At 41.5% G+C, this 16,378-nt stretch overlaps 1 protein-coding gene and 1 long non-coding RNA gene across 2 annotated transcripts; one reads left to right on the top strand and one right to left on the bottom strand.

Annotated features, from left to right (window-relative positions):
• The first annotated feature begins 7,341 nt into the window (after positions 1-7,341).
• LOC109142433 (NLR family CARD domain-containing protein 3) lies at positions 7,342-11,836 on the top strand. Its single transcript, XM_027273817.1, is given in 19 exon segments — positions 7,342-7,393; positions 7,516-7,720; positions 7,881-8,124; positions 8,126-8,154; positions 8,157-8,237; positions 8,240-8,418; positions 8,420-8,445; positions 8,447-8,515; positions 8,517-8,561; positions 8,563-8,687; positions 8,690-8,719; positions 8,722-8,811; positions 8,814-8,890; positions 8,893-9,243; positions 9,245-9,642; positions 9,790-9,963; positions 10,759-10,932; positions 11,049-11,095; positions 11,206-11,836. Coding segments are annotated over 19 exon segments (2,898 nt in total). The 5' UTR covers positions 7,342-7,375; the 3' UTR covers positions 11,742-11,836.
• A 520-nt stretch (positions 11,837-12,356) lies between these two features.
• LOC104937705 (uncharacterized) lies at positions 12,357-15,274 on the bottom strand. The gene is made up of 9 exons (XR_003461491.1): positions 15,210-15,274; positions 14,969-15,047; positions 14,613-14,660; positions 14,179-14,232; positions 13,709-13,955; positions 13,400-13,494; positions 12,999-13,124; positions 12,812-12,908; positions 12,357-12,653 (listed from the first exon to the last, which is right to left on the bottom strand). It is a non-coding gene; the product is annotated as an uncharacterized LOC104937705 (long non-coding RNA).
• Between the last annotated feature and the right edge of the window lie 1,104 nt (positions 15,275-16,378).

Here is a 16,378-nt window from a genome sequence, read left to right on the forward strand (position 1 = left end):
TCTCCATCTCTGTCTGATCTGATCTGCAGGCTCTCACTGTGTTCCTCATGTGAATAGATGAGCCGACAAATGCTTCGTAAATAAACAAAAAAGATGAATTATGAGTCAATCACTCCCCGTCTGAAAAGACCTTAAAGGATATTTACACCAGGCACGGTATAAAATAAGTGCCGTGGTTCATTTTCTATGGACAGCAGGAGATTTGTGTCCCTGCTGCACTCATGAAGAGCTTCTGTCCTCAGGCCACAGCGAGGACACGTCCTAAACCATCACAGCCTCCTGTTCTACATGGGGTTAGAATCCAGTGTGTATGCACCTCATATGATTACCTGTGACAAACAAACTTGGCTGACTGATTGAATTATACTATTTATTTAGTCTTTGGGGACATGTGATGACTCATTTATTAGATATTCTTTATTGTTATTCAATAACAACAGGCTATATAGTTGACTGTAAATGAGGCCTTCCTAAGAAAAGGCTGAGACCACCCTCTAGTGACCAAAGCTGGAAACAGCATCTTTGATGGCCTGTTTCTCTGAACTTTGTGTGTTCAATGATCTGTCCTTCAACAATCTCCAGCTTGTTGGTTTTCACCTTTAAATATCCAAAGAAACGTACAGAAATCAAGCTGGTGGTAGATTTGAGTTTGATTGATGCTTTCGGGTTCTTCAAAGTTGTCCTTCAGGTACAGTGTCTGTAATAATGCTAAAGAAGAAGAAGAAGATATACTTCATTAATCCCTCAATGGGGAAATTCTTTTTTCATTCTATTTTTATTTACATGCGTTTTAACCCGGACACACACACATGCAGTACAACGGCATAGACATGGCAAATGTGGAGAGAGATGGTGGAGTGATGGGCAGCCAGCCAGACCAGCGCCCAGTTGGGGGGAGGTCGGTCCATGTGGTCCATGTGGGACTTGAATTGGCCACCCTCCGGTTCCCAAGCCAAGTCCCTATGGACTGAGCTACTGCCGCACCTAAAGATGGATTCATTTGAGTTTTTCCTGAATTGAACTGAATGTTCATTGTTGGGTGATTTCTGCTTATTTGAATGAAATCAGTAAGTGAAGTTTTCTGCATTAAAAATGTTTCATGTTTCATGAGAAGCCTGCACAAAAAAAAACTCTGCTGCAGATGTCTTAACAGTCTGTGGTGGCCTGTTTCCTCTTTTATGGTGTGCTGGGGAGGAAGCAGCAAGGACGCACGCTGCTTGACTAGACAGAGCGGTGAGTGACTTTCATTCATTTTCTACAGTCTACAGTTAGCTGTATATGGTTTTTAATCTCTATTTCTAAGATAAGATGGACTTTAATGATCCCACATACACGGGGAAAGTCACAGCAGCTCGTATACACAAGGTTGATAAGAAATTACTCACAGGTAAGAATAGAAGAACAAACTTAACTTCATGACTTTATTCAGTGTGACTCTTACACTGAATAAAGTCATGAAGTCAGTTTTTTTTTTTTTTTAAATAATAGATTTGCAAAGTCTTAGCACATGTTTAATTTAAATTCAAATAGAGGTCTAATCTTAATGTATGGGCCAAAGTATAGACAGTGCACTGGTAGCTGGAGAGGTACCAGTTCACTTTCTTGGCACTGCTGATGTGCCTTTGAGCAAAGTACCCAACCCCTAACTGCTCCCAGGGAGCCACGACGCAACAGTCCATCTCTCCACATTTGCATTTCTTAGTGCAGATTTACATATATAGGCGTGAAGTACAGTTGTTTTCAGACTCATTACTCTTTTTATTCCTGTTCATACACTTCAGGTTAATTATGGTTTAATTTTCACTGCGATATGTTTGGAATAGATTGATCAATAACGTTTTGAGACACACTATAAAGAATAAATCACACTGTCACATTCATTTCACGAGAATAAGTAAAAAATATTTGATCCCAACTTTATGGACAACAGTGTATATGTTTACTGTGTCTCATGCGGCTACTGGATGCCTGAATTTTAATCTATCCACCCATGTCGTAATCATAATACACAGACATGCAAGAAGTAAATAGACACCTTTAATTTGAATTTGAATGAAGGTGTCTATTTATGTCTTGCATGTCTTTGTATAAAGATTCGGGTGACTGAATTTGGCATTTGCGGAAGCTTGACTTATCAGCCAGCTTCACGAGTCAAAGCGAGGACAAACAGGATGTGGTCCCACCCATCAGTGTGAACAGTTGATGTAATTTGATGCTCAAGTCGTCTGTAGGTTTCGTGTTTTATTTGAACTTTGTATGATCTTTGTGGCGCTCTTTGTTTTCTCCGTCTGAACCTCCAGCTGAAGGTAAATGGAACGAGTTTTTACTGTTTGACTCGCTAATTTTTGTAGTTTTGTAGTATAATCTTACTTAAAAAAACAGGTAACACTTTGTGAAGATAGGTGAGCATAATTCAATATGCCTGTATATCATTTATGGAGTACCTCAGGGGTCCATATCAGGACCCAAATTGCTCATTCTTTATATAAGTGATATATGCAGAGTCTCAAAAATTCTGAAATGTGTTTTATTTTGTTTGGAAGAAATCACATTGAATGTGGACGAATCAAACATTATGTTGTTTGGTAATAATAACACAAACACTCAAGTACAGATTGAAAGAGTTTATGAAATAAAATGTGTAGTTGTGATTTTAAACCAAGGAGCATTGTAGTCCTGGAAAAACAAGCTACATTTTGAATCATAAAGCACTATATTCTCTGTTGTTCACTTGTGCTGCCATACTTTAGTTATTGTGTGGAGGTATGGGGCAACCTACATCCATGTATTGCAAAAAGAAAGAGCCATAAGGATTGTACCTACATCCATGTATTGCAAAAAGAAAGAGCCATAAGGATTGTAAATAATTTAGGTTTTTGTGAAAAATGTATGTACAGATGAACAGTCTATTCTAATATAATATTAATTGTAATATAATAAATAGAGGAGAAGAGGTAAGAAAAAAATGGTGTATACTTATACAGGTAGATGTCTTCTATTCTATTCTATTTTGTCACAAAGCACTTGTTTTTGTGTTCCTGCTACTCCATCAGTAAATGGCTTTTTGTGTTGACCCAAAATCCAAGCAAATCTGAAGTGTTGTGGAGAAATTGCTGAAGTCAAAGGTCAAAGGTCAATGGTCAGGAGTTCAGAAAGTGTTCAAGAGCCTCTGATGTCTTACGCTGTATTATTTATTGACGCTTAGCCAAGGAGAATTAGAGACACTCTCAAAGTTCATCAGAAGTGCCTGAGTCGACCAAACTCATCCTGGTGGATCGACTTTAAACCCCAAGACAACACCACAAATACTACACCCAGCTATCTATTATGTCTATGAAGGCACCAACAGGTCTCTTTGACCCTGGCCACCACAGTGTTGAGATAGACTGCTACCCAGTGAAAGACAAACAGTTAATACTGCCGAGGACCTCAAGGCCCACACGTGACCTCGTGTTACCTAAGAATAGAAAGTTCCAGAACATGAGGGAACACTCATGAGCACGTTGTTGGGCAGTGACTGTGTGGCTCAGGATCCTGGTGGACTGGTCTTATTGGGCCCTGAGACTTCTTTTATGTGATCTCACTTGAGATTTGAGTGGGTATGTTTGTTCAAACACTTTATGTTTTGTCTCATAATGGAGTTTCACATTGGCACTTTTTAATAAGTGCCACAGTTTCTGCGCATATGAGACGCACTGGTTTAGTGCTCCCTGTGGGAAGTATGAACAGAAAGGAGTCTGTCCATTCTGGATTAAAAGCTGTTTTCTTTTTTTTTTGTATCACTCCTCTGTGTCTCACTCTCTTTTGGTATCACATGGGATGGCTTAACTCGTATGTGATTGGCCTGTGCGTTTCTCCATCCACAAACCGACTACCGTAAAGACTATAAAAGCTGTTAAATCCAAAACCCTCTGTTTGGGCTCTACTAGGTCCTGGTCCGTATGAGACAGCATCTGGGTCCGGACCCGACCTACTACCAATACAACTATCGGTGTGGGAGATAGGAGGTTTATTCATCAGTACTAAATTGGCTTTATGCCCGATTATATAACTGATTCCGTCGGCATAGATCCCACCCCGCACAGTCTGCTGAACTTTATCTGACGCAGTTTGTTTCCTCCACCCAAACCTCCAGCTGAAGTTTTTCCTGTTGGACTCGTTGTCATAAGCTGTCGTTAGATTAGTTGGACTGGAAACAGCAAAAATCAGCAGTCAGCGCTCAGAAGTCAGGACGAAGGAGCTCCAACAACCGCTGCCAACACAATCCGACATTCTGTGAGTACAAACGGTGAGATAGGAGTAAAAGTAGAGCCAGGACTGCTCAGGAGTTGAACACAGAGTCTTTATTACTCTAATATTAATGTGCAGCTCCACATACTGATGACTGAAGGCAGCTTTAAATGCCCGAATCGCCCTGTGGAGGAGGCGGAGACGAGCCGCTGCTCTCCCGCTGCCTGAGCCACTAAATGCGGCTCCGTTCGGCCGGAGAGCCGCTGCAGAAAAAGCTCCATGTATATTCAGTCAGCAGATGAATATCTGTATTAATAGATGTTTTGTGTCCGAATACGAGCTCTGAGCAGGAGCAGCTGATCTTTTTGCAGGATAAATGATTTGCTAATAATAATAATAATAATAATAATAATAATAATAATAATTACAACCAGAACATTTCTAAAGAAATTTTGAGTGTGCCTGACTGTGGCCCCGTCGCCCCCATATAATATTACTGACACTGCTCAGTAAATTCAGTATTAATACAACAAGCTGTGTCATCATTGCCTTTTTAATGGGCTCTTATTTTGAAGGGACTCTTATTTTTGAAAGACTTGTCCTGTGTGTGTGTGGGTGCATGTGTGCTTGTCCTGTGTGTGTCTGCCCTGTCTGTCTGTCTGTCTGTCTGTCTGTGTGTGGTGTGTCTGTCTGTCTCTCTGTCTGTGTGTCTGTGTCTGTCTCTCTGTCTGTGTGTTTGTGTTTGTGCCTGCCAGAGACAGGGATAAAATGGCCGACATTAAAAATGTAGTCTTGATAGTCTGATATCATACAGAGAGTTCAACAAAGTGAGTCAAAGGCATGCTTGAGGTTGCCAAGCAACCAGGGTGAGCTGCAGGTCAGAGTAATTAGTGTCGGTCCCACTGAGATGCACAGTAAATCTCTCAATGATCCCCCTCGATCCCCCCCAAAAACAACCTATAAGGTATGCCTCAAACCAAAATACGAAATGACCACAAGAATCCTTGTCTCGTGGACCATGTCCTTGTCTAGTTTTCAGGCAAAAATTGTATAAACTTTGACCTCCGTAGTTAGAGAAAGCACAGGTGCTCCCTGCTCCTTCTGGAAAAATCTCTTCTCAAAATAACATGGGAGTGTATGAGGCTGCGAAAGGGAGTAGTCAGTCAATTAGTGCGTATAGAGCCAAAACTATAAATGTGACAGCTTCAACAGTGTTATCACTGGGACCGCCTCGAATTTTCCTACGTTTTGAGGGTATAAATGATTACTGTAGCTTCACATTTGCGGCCACAATCGCAGTTTACAAATTTATTTTTCGACGACTTTTTCTCTCCCTCTTCACTCTAGCTCTGGAAAGTTCTCGCAATACACACCCATTCATTTTTTGGCTTCGTTTTTGGCGATTTTTGGCAAAACTGTTTGTCGAAACTCTTAGAAAAGTCATAGCACGCCATTCCCGTTTTGATACCCGTCGCTTTGATACCTGTTTTGTGTATGTGCGACAAAAACTCTGGGAGGAGATGCGAATCAGAAGAAACGGAAGACGAAGAAGCCCGAGAGGTTTTAAAGAGTGTGCTCTTTCAGTCACACTCAACAATAACAACAACAGTAACTTTATGTATCTAGCAGAGTTTACAAAGTGCTTTTACAGACAAGCAGAAACAGAGAACCGAACAAAGCAGAATAAAACAAGATTTAAGAACATGAGATAAGATTTAACAACCTACAAAATAAAAACTGTAAACAAGAGGTGGAGGCCACAGGAGGATTGCTCCATGTTGCTGAAGTTGAGATAACTGGTGATGGTCCAAGAATAGCAGGGTGAGATACAGATATCTCAAGTGTGTGAGTGTGTGAAACCACTGGGTGTTACAGTCAAACCAGTCAGAGGAGAGGGGGCTTAGCAGGTAAGTATTATTGTTATTATTATTTAATAGGCTTTTCTATTCAGTTAAATTAACGTGGGCTTGTTTTTTCATATCAAGAAATAATAATAGTACCAACGAGTTTTACTATAAGGAAAGTGAAAGTTACTCTTTTGTTTTTCTTTCCCCATTTGCCCCCTGGATGGACGGCGCCTATACTGCCTATGGCACGGGCCGGCCCTGCACATCTACATAACCAGCCATACACATTCACACACCACTTTTTTAACAATAAAAATGTGTTTCAAGAAGTGATTTCAAAGAAGTCTGATTCTACAAGCCTGATGTCCTCTCAGGCTGGGTGGTCCAAAGTCGAGTGGTACTGATGGCAAAAGCATGGTCACCTTTAGTTTCAAGCCTCGACTTTGGACCCACCTGAGGACCTAAGGCTGAAAGCCGGCTCACAAGGGGTCAACATGTCTGTTATGTAACCTGCAGTCAGACCCAGGCGTGCTTTAAACGGAAAGAAACACTTTTTTGATGTGTGTTTCAAAGCTGAGATTTATGTAAAAAATGACCCATAAATTACAGGCAGAGGAGTAGTGATCAAGACCAACAATGATTAGAGCTGGTGTGGTTTGGAGAACTGAACAATATGATTTCAGATTGACATGGCTAAGACAGTCTAAAACAGTCTTGATGATCCATGTGCACATGAATGATTTGTGTTTCCTCTCCAGGTCAAAGGGTGCGTGAGCTGAGCAGCATGAATCAGGGTGAGTCCCGGCAAGGAGGGAGTCCCTGGACCTGGACCCACTGTCTGTCCGCAAGACCGCTCAAAAGACCTTATTTGAATTAAAAATCTGAACAATCATCAGACAATGAGTAATGTTATTACCTTTAATTGTAAATCATTTATAATAAAAAGATACATTCTTATAGTATTTCATGGAGGAAGACTTTTACTAAACAGGTGAACTTGAATTATTTTTCTGTATAGATAGATATGTATGTACATTAAAAGAGTTCTTGGTGGCTGTATTTGTACCTTTACCTTGTGTTTTTTATGTGTGGACAGACACATTACATTTAGTAACAGATCTCTATCCAAAGCGACTCAGAGCAATTTGGGCTTCAGTGTTTTGCCCAAGGACACTTTGCATGCAGACTGGAGGAGCCGGGGATGAGCCACCCAATGGCATAATGACATAACATGAGCTCATTCCTCCACAGAGTCGACGAGAGCTCTGAGGATCCCAGTGGGCGACGCTTCAAAGCACATGGACTCCACATTTATGGTCTGTACATTGACAACAACTATTGAACTTTTTAGACCATGGGATTCAATCAGTCCAACATGGAACTGATGTTTAGTTCCATGATTTGAACTTGTTGTGGCATTATATAATATCTGTTGCAGCTGCTGGAGGAGAACATTGTCAGTTTTGTAAAGAACGAGCTGAAGACGATCAAGAAAAGTCTGAGTCCAGATGACCCAGAAGGCTTAGAGAGTCAGAGGGAGGATGAAGAGCAGAGGAAGAGCAGCAGAGAGTCATTTCTGAAGATCACACTCCATTTCATGAGGGAAATGAAGCAGGACCAGCTGGCTGACTGTCTGCAGAGCAGTAAGATGATTTCTCTAAAGATTTAACATGATGGATGAATGAGACGTTCTGATGTCTCAAGAGAAGGACACAAATGTGTTTACATGGATTCTTTCGGGAACTTAAATTGTCATATTTTCTCAAAATCACTGAATGATCTTTTTGTTGTGTCTTCATTCAGGAATTTATTCTGGATGTTGTCAGTCTAAACTTAAATCTAAGCTGAAGGAGAAGTTCCAGTGTGTGTTTGAGGGGATTGCTAAAGAAGGAAACCCAGCTCTTCTGAACCAGATCTACACAGAGCTCTACATCACAGAGGGAGGGACTGCAGAGGTCAATGATGAACATGAGGTCAGACAGATTGAAACAGCATCCAGGAAACCAGGCAGACCAGAAACAACAATCAGACAAGAAGACATCTTTAAGCCCACCTGGAAGAGATGAACCAATCAGAACATGATGACAAAGGGAGTGGCTGGCATTGGGAAAACAGTCTTAACACAGAAGTTCACTCTGGACTGGGCTGAAGACAAAGCCAACCAGAAATACAGTTCATGTTTCCATCACTTTCAGAGAGCTGAATGTGCTGGAAAGAGAAACAGTTCAGCTTGGTGGAACTTGTTCATCACTTCTTCACTGAAACCAAAGAAGCAGGAATCTGCAGGTTTCAAGACTTCCAGGTTGTGTTCATCCTTGACGGTCGGGATGAGTGTCGACTCTCCTCTGGACTTCAACAACACTGAGATCGGAGGATGTTACAAAGTCCACCTCAGTGGATGTGCTGCTGACAAACCTCGTCAAGGGAGAACTGCTTCCCGGCTCGCCTCTGGATAACCACAAGACCTGCAGCAGCCAATCAGATCTCCTAAGTGTGTTGACAGGGTGACAGAGGTCAGAGGGTTCACTGACCCACAAAAGGACGAGTACTTCTGGAAGAGATTCAGAGTCAAGAAGCAGGCCAGCAGAATCATCTCCCACATCAAGACATCACAAGCCTCCACATCATGTGCCACATCCCAGTCTCTGCTGGATCTCTGCTACAGTTCTGGAGGTTCTGTGTGAAGACCAGAGAGGGAGGAGAGCTGCCCAAGACCTGACTGAGATGTACATCTACTCCTGGTGGTCGCGTCCAAAGTGAAGAACATCAAGTATGATGGAGGAGCTGAGACAGATCCACACTGGTCCAGAGAGCAGGACGATGAGTGATTGAGTCCCTGGGAAAACTGGCTTTTAAGCAGCTGCAGAAAGGAAACCTGATCTTCTATGAATCAGACCTGACAGAGTGTGGCATCGATATCAGGGAAGCCTCAGTGTACTCAGGAGTGTTCACACAGATCTTTAAAGAGGAGAAAGGACTGTACCAGGACAAGGTGTTCTGCTTCGTCCATCTGAGTGTTCAGGAGTTTCTGGCTGCTCTTCATGTCCATCTGACCTTCAGCTCTGGAGTCAATCTGCTGTCAGAAGAACAACGGAAATCTGCAGAGACACACTTCTACCAGAGTGCTGTGGACAAGGCCTTACAGAGTCCAAATGGACACCTGGACTGTTTTCCTCCGCTTCCTCCTGGGACTTTCACTGCAGACCAATCAGATTCTCCTACGAGGTCTGCTGACACAGACAGGAAGTGGTCCAAAAACCAATCAGGAAACAGTCGAGTACATCAAGAAGAAGATTGAAGAGACTCCCTCTGCAGAGAGAAGCATCAACCTGTTCCACTGTCTGAATGAACTGAATGATCGTTCTCTAGTGGAGCAGATCCAACGCTACCTGAGATCAGGAAGTCTCTCCACAGACAAACTCTCTCCTGCTCAGTGGTCAGCTCTGGTCTTCATCTTACTGTCATCAGAAAAAGATCTGGACGTGTTTGACCTGAAGAAATTCTCTGCTTCAGAGGAGGCTCTTCTGAAACTGCTGCCAGTGATCAAAGCCTCCAAGAAAGCTATGTAAGTTTCAGCTGGAGTTAAATAAGATGTGTGTGGAACTGAAAGTTTTGGTGCTTTTTGTTTTTTTAAAGGTTGATTTTGATTACATTTACATTTGTAAATGTAAACATTACATTACTACTTGTTTCTTTTCTGTTGTCTCTTCAGACTAACTGGTTGTAACCTCTCCGAGAGAAGTCTTGAAGCTCTGTCTTCAGTTCTCCGTTCCCAGTCCTGTAAACTGACAAAGCTGGACTTGAGTAACAACGACCTGCAGGATTCAGGAGTGAAGCTGCTGTCTACTGGATTGGAGAGTCCACACTGTACACTGGAAAGTCTCAGGTAAGGATTCATTAACCTGTTCAGCTGATTGTTGTGGAGAAATAGCTGAAGTCAAAGGTCAATGGTCAATGGTCAGGAGTTCAGAAAGTGTTCAGCAGCCTCTGATGTCTTATGCTGTATTATTTATTGACGCTTAGCCAAGGAGAATTAGAGACACTCTCAAAGTTCATCAGAAGTGCCTGAGTCGGTCTCACATTCTGCCCAACTCATCCTGGTGGATCGACTTTAAACCCCAAGATAACACCACAAATACTACACGCCCAGAATGAGTCACAGAGAATGTCTTTACCCATGGAGGTGTTATTGTCAGCATGTTCTAGTCTGGAGACACAGATGTCTGTTTACGCAGATTGGAACGTCAACAACAAGTTATCTATTATGTCTATGAAGGCAGCAACAGGTCCCTGTGACCCTGGACACCACAGTGTTGAGATAGACTGGCACCTACTGTTCCCAACCAAAGACAAACAACTAATACTGCTGAGGACCTCAAGGCCCACACGTAACCATGTGCAGCCTAAGGATAGAAAATTCCATAACACCGATGACCATTTAGCAGCTTACCTGTACACGCTTGTTTTCGCTGATGTTAGCATTGTTAGCATGTTAGCATGCTGATGTTAGCTGTTAGTCTGTGGACTCTTTAACTTTCATACCACAATGACACGGTCACTGTAAACCATCTGATTCACTCATTGTATTTATTTTTGGTTCATTTATTTGGACACTTGTGTTTGACTGGCGCAGCAGGAACCTCAGATGATCTTCCATGTGTGTTGTTTTGTGTGTTTTCAGGCTGTCAGGCTGTCTGATCACAGAGAAAGGCTGTACTTCCCTGGCCTCAGCTCTCAGCTCCAATCCCTCCCATCTGAGAGAGCTGGACCTGAGCTACAATCATCCAGGAGACTCAGGAGTGAAGCAGCTGTCTGCGGGACTGGAGGATCCACAGTGGAGACTGGACACCCTCAGGTATGAAGACCTCTACTGATAGAGGAGGTGTTTTTTCTTCTTTGGTTCTTCTGAAGTCAGATGAAGACAGTTTTCGGGGTGTTGTTGTTTCAAATATGTGTGTTCCCTTGTGTCAGGGTGGAGCCTGCTGGAGACCAATGGTTGACACAAGGTCTGAGGAAGTGTAAGTGTAAAAACCATCTTCAAACTGTGACATCACTCCTTCAAATCTCTGATCTCTGATCAATAAACGAACAGATGATAGATTATTAACTGTCTTGTTCTCTCCATCAGATTCCTGTGAACTCACAGTCGACACAAACACAGTAAACATAGATATCAAACTGTCTGACAACAACAGGAAGATGACACGTGTGAAGGAGGTTCAGTCATATCCCGATCATCCAGACAGATTTGACAGTCATCAGGTGCTGTGTAGTAATGGTCTGACTGGTCGCTGTTACTGGGAGGTGGAGTGGAGAGGAGGAGTTCATATAGCAGTGAGTTACAGAGGAATCATAAGGAAAGGGCATAGTGAGGATGGGGTGTTTGGCATGAATGATCAGTCCTGGAGACTGTTCTGTTCTGATGATGATGGTGGCCACGCTGCCTGTCATGATAACCGTAGAATACCCATCGCCTCCTCCTCGGTCTCTAACAGGGTAGCAGTGTATGTGGACTGGCCTGCTGGCACTTTGTCCTTCTACAGAGTCTCCAATGACACACTGTTCCACCTCCACACCTTCAACACAACATTCACTGAACCTGTTTATCCTGGGTTTTCACTCTGGTCCAGCAATCTTTCCTCAGTGTCTCTGTGTTCTCTGTAGGATGGAGAGTATGACGAATGATTGAAACATGTCCTTCAAAGATAGAAGCTGTGAGGATTACCTTGAGGAAATGTTGTTGACTTTTTACTCTGAGTGTGTTTGGCTTTCTCAAAACCCAGGATAAGCAGGAAGACTGAGGTGATTCAGCTGAAAGATGCAGGTTATGGCCAAAAGTTTGTGGATGCAGTTCTTGTGCTGTGACTGGACCTACTCAATCTAAAGCTTGTACTCTTGACCTAATTGTATCCCATAGTCCCAAGATCTCACATGTCTTTATCTCAGACCACTAATGGCTTTTGTTAGCATGATCTTATCTTGTTCTTCCTGTAGTTTCTCTGGAATGGCATAATTTTAATGATACTTCCTCTATTTAGGACAAAACATTCACTTGCTGAATATATCCCACCCACGTCTATGATAACTAGCTAATCGGTGTCCGTCGCTTCAACTGTCAGTGATCTGAATGTAATGGTAATATATAGAAATATATATTTCAAGTCTGTTGCCTCACCTTCTGTAGACCATAAAGGACTCAGATGAACTGTATTCTGTATGTTACTGTCACTGTGCAACACAAAAAAAACAATATATAAATGAGATACACAGAAAAAGACATTTTTCCATCAACTCCTTTATTTATTTATTTTCCATTTTCTATAAACAGAGTCAAAGAGAAACACATTTGTTCAACTTATCAATACATTTGTTCTTGTACTATCATAAAAAGACAAGACATTGTGAGTATACAATCTATCACAGCAAATGGTCCTCACAGTCAGCAGAGAGTAGCTGTTGATCCATGTATCATCAGTGATAAAAATGCATCTGTGCTCAGACACTAGCACGTGGCATTAAATGAGCAGATGAATGGATGTCCCAAGTTGCAGCGCTCACTGGTCCAGCCTCGAATGTCTGCAAAAACATACAGTTAGCGATGGATTCTGATGGAGCGCCATGTTATCAGTCTCATGCAGGTGTTAAAAAGGTGTGTGTTTTCATGGGAGGTAACATCCATGCAAGGGGCTGAGGTGCAGCCCTATCAGAGAAACCATCAACGGCTGTTTTCTCACCTTGGCTGTTCAGGTAGATGCAGTCATAGCCGTTACCGTTGTGGGCGTACCAGTTGTTGTAGTCGAATGGTGTACCATCATCCCATCTCCAGTAGCCCTGAGGGGGTAGTCGACTTACAGTAAGTATTTGTTACAACACTGTGGAAAAGTCTTTTTCTAAAGCTTGTGTGTGAATGTAATCTCCGACCTGGAATCTGTGTCCACCTATCCAGGCTGATAAGAAACCAGCCTTCCAGGCCATCTGCTTCAGGTAATGGTCTTCCTGTAAATTGTGGGCTGACGCCAAGCTTGCACCCATATTCTGACACAGAAACTGTGTGAAGCAACAAAGAGAGAGGAGGACACACAAGCAAAGTTATGAACAGAACGGTGGACAGACAGCTTAACTTGTCTTCTTTCTATTGAAGACATTTAGGAATGAGGACTTTGTGTTGTGATGAGTCCAACATTTAACATTTAATTCAGTTTTGATGTTGCTGTCAGACTTTGTGCTCAGCTAGGCTAAACACAGCCTGGTCATACAGGGACGAGGCAGATACGCTAATAAACTCAATGGGAACATTTCTTCTCATCTCTTGACATGTTTACCTCTGCATTAGTCCAGGAATACACAAGCTTGACCAACAGATAACACTTGTTCTGGTATTCGTGCCAATCTTGAGGACATTTTGAATTTGCGTTCCCTGAAAAAACAAATTCAATTAACATTCAACCTTCATTGAGACACAGGGTGAAGGGCTAATGTAACAGAACTGTCATTTCTAGATAAGACAGTGCAGATTTTGTCATATAGATATCATCAACAAGACAGAAGGAGGAGGAACTGCATCGTCAATTCTGAAAATGTTCTACATTTCTAACATTATCTCTTTAGTGTGTTTCTTGAAATCAGCTTACGTGCAGTGTTGTTCTTCAGTAGAACCACCGGTTCAACATCTGCTGTGTCATCTACAGCAAAAAAGACAGAACATGATAATCAAACATAAACAGTGAACAGTGTGTTTTTTGAGACGATGTGGCAAAATCAGACTTAATGGGGGTGACAAATCTGAAAAAAACTGTTAAAATGTTTGAATAGAAGACAAAGAGTATTAAAGACACTGACCTGAGGATGTAAGTTTGGTTTCGTCTGCTACTTCCACAGCTGAAAGGAAAAACATGGTTTACTACATGTAGTTCAAGAAACAATCCAGAATCAGTGATGTTCTGGAGCACTAAATCAAAATTAGTGTTCTTGTTCAATGAGTCTTTACAAATGTTCATCTTATTTCAGAAAGAATATGAATGTGATAATATTACTCTCTACAGATGCAGTAAATATTCTGAAGTATGAACATGTTGCTGTGGATGTTTTGGACGACACTGACCTGGGACTGAAACATCAGCCCTCTCCTCTGAAACAACACCTTCAACTGGAACAGCTGAGTGGAAAGACGTTTTTGTACGTGTTAATGAAGGTGAATATTGTTGTCTCTATCCAGATACTATACTGTTTTGTCAGAGTTAAGCTGAAGGAAGTTGTCTGACATTGAGGTCATTAGAATTTAAAGAGAGGTATAGTTGGTAACATCGTCTGCATAGAGGTATACTTAAATTGAAAAAGTGAAGATAAATAGGGCCAAGGATTGAACCCTGTGGCACACCGTATGTCAGTGCAGCAGTATAGGAGACATACTAGGACAACAACATATGCAAACACTCTCCAATAACTGTTAAATGTAAATGTGTTCTCAGCTTTTGCTGCCATGACATTGAAGTAAATTAGAAAAGTCAGAGAGATTGATTGATTTTAAATACTGACCTGAATCATCAGCTCTCTCTTTTGTAAGTATTTCTCCCACTGGAACAACTGGGAATACAAACACAGTCAAAACATATTATCAAGTGTTTCTTGATGAATATTTGTGCTATCCATACAGATGTGGTATCTTGACTCGACACTTGAATGCCACATGGTTGCAGCTGCTGATGTTGATTGAAGTATTACCACATTATCAAACCTCATTAACAAGGAGATGATTATTTTTCAAACTCTTGATTTACAGATGGATTTACATGGTGAGTATTGGTGGGTAACCTGCTTCATGTGGAAAGTGTCATGAGATAACTTGATCTGGATAATTCGTTGTTATATTTGGAGTCTAAGGATGACTCTACCTGCTGCAGCACTGACAGACAGTGTGACACAGAGAACAGAGATGAGCAGCACAGTCTTCATGATGAACATGATGGATATCTGGAGGAAAAATAAACAGAATCAGGATTTTCATATTTGTTCTGAACATTAAAGTTAAAGGTTGAAAGTTACATCTGCTACACTTCAAGAGAAAACAATCAGAGACAAAGAAAGAACGAGACCATTCAGAGATTAAAGTAACTGAGTCTGAGCAGGTCTTACCTGGTGGAAATCAGAATCAACTACAATGAACATGAACGTTTGCTGTGCTCTTTATATACTGTCTCTCAGCACAGACTCACCTCACGTGTCAAGTTCTCAACTTAAACACCGGAACAAGATAAGAGCTAATAAAGAAGATTTCCAGACAGTTTACCAGAACTGACGGAGGTTATATGTGAAAGAAGGTCGGTGCATGTAGTTGCATCACTGCTTTATGATCCAGACTGCTGCGAAACAATCCTTCATTTCACAACAACATCCGACTGAAATAACTGTTACTGTAAATCCGAACAAAGACAACAACCAGAGCACAACATTATAGCTTTATTCACTGATTTTGGTGAAACTGAAACAGATTTTATACAGAATATATTTGCTGCTTTTCCCTCTGACGCCTCCGGCGATTTACAGAGTAAACATCAATTCTGACCTAATGGGGATTTTAAATCTGTTTTTACAAAATCATGTTTAATGAGTGTGATGAATGGATCATTTATGTTGGCTTGAGGAAGATTTCTAGAAACTTTCCATTGGAAGTTAAGCTGAGGAATTGTGGCAATATTCCAAATCAGGCACATTCCATGGGAATTATGGGACTAATTATGGGAAATTAACTGGAAACTGTTATTAATACCACATATCAAATATATTTACCCCATAATATCATCAAAACTTACTTCACTTTATGTAGTCCACTGGTTCAAATGTGTGGCTTCAATAGTTTTGTGCTCTGGGCTCAAAAGTGTGATCCAGGGTTCTAGAAATCAGCTGTGCATGTGATTGATAGCAGAGATATTCAAGTGTGCTTGCATGAAATCTGGTTCCCCAACTATATTCAGGTTCCTAGTTAAGGGGCAACCTTCATTTTTTTTTAAATTCACGGTTGATTCCCATAAATTCACGTTAATTCTCATAAAAATATTCCAACTTTGAAAATTCCCAGAATGTTGCAACCCTATTCATTCACATTACATTCCGATGACATTTTACAGTTGTCATTGTTGACCAGCCAATGAAAGAGGCATGAGGAAGGGTTTTATTGCTTTGAATCAAAGTCCAGAAAGGAGTTGTCACCGTAATATGAATGAAAGCAGTGTTGTCATTGAAGGAACAACGTCAGAGCAGTTGTGGGTCAAGGCTGTACGTTCAAAACGATTTCTTCCTTTTAC

The sequence above is a fragment of the Larimichthys crocea genome, chromosome XXII, assembly GCF_000972845.2.
Source record: "Larimichthys crocea isolate SSNF chromosome XXII, L_crocea_2.0, whole genome shotgun sequence".
Taxonomy (NCBI): domain Eukaryota; kingdom Metazoa; phylum Chordata; class Actinopteri; family Sciaenidae; genus Larimichthys; species Larimichthys crocea.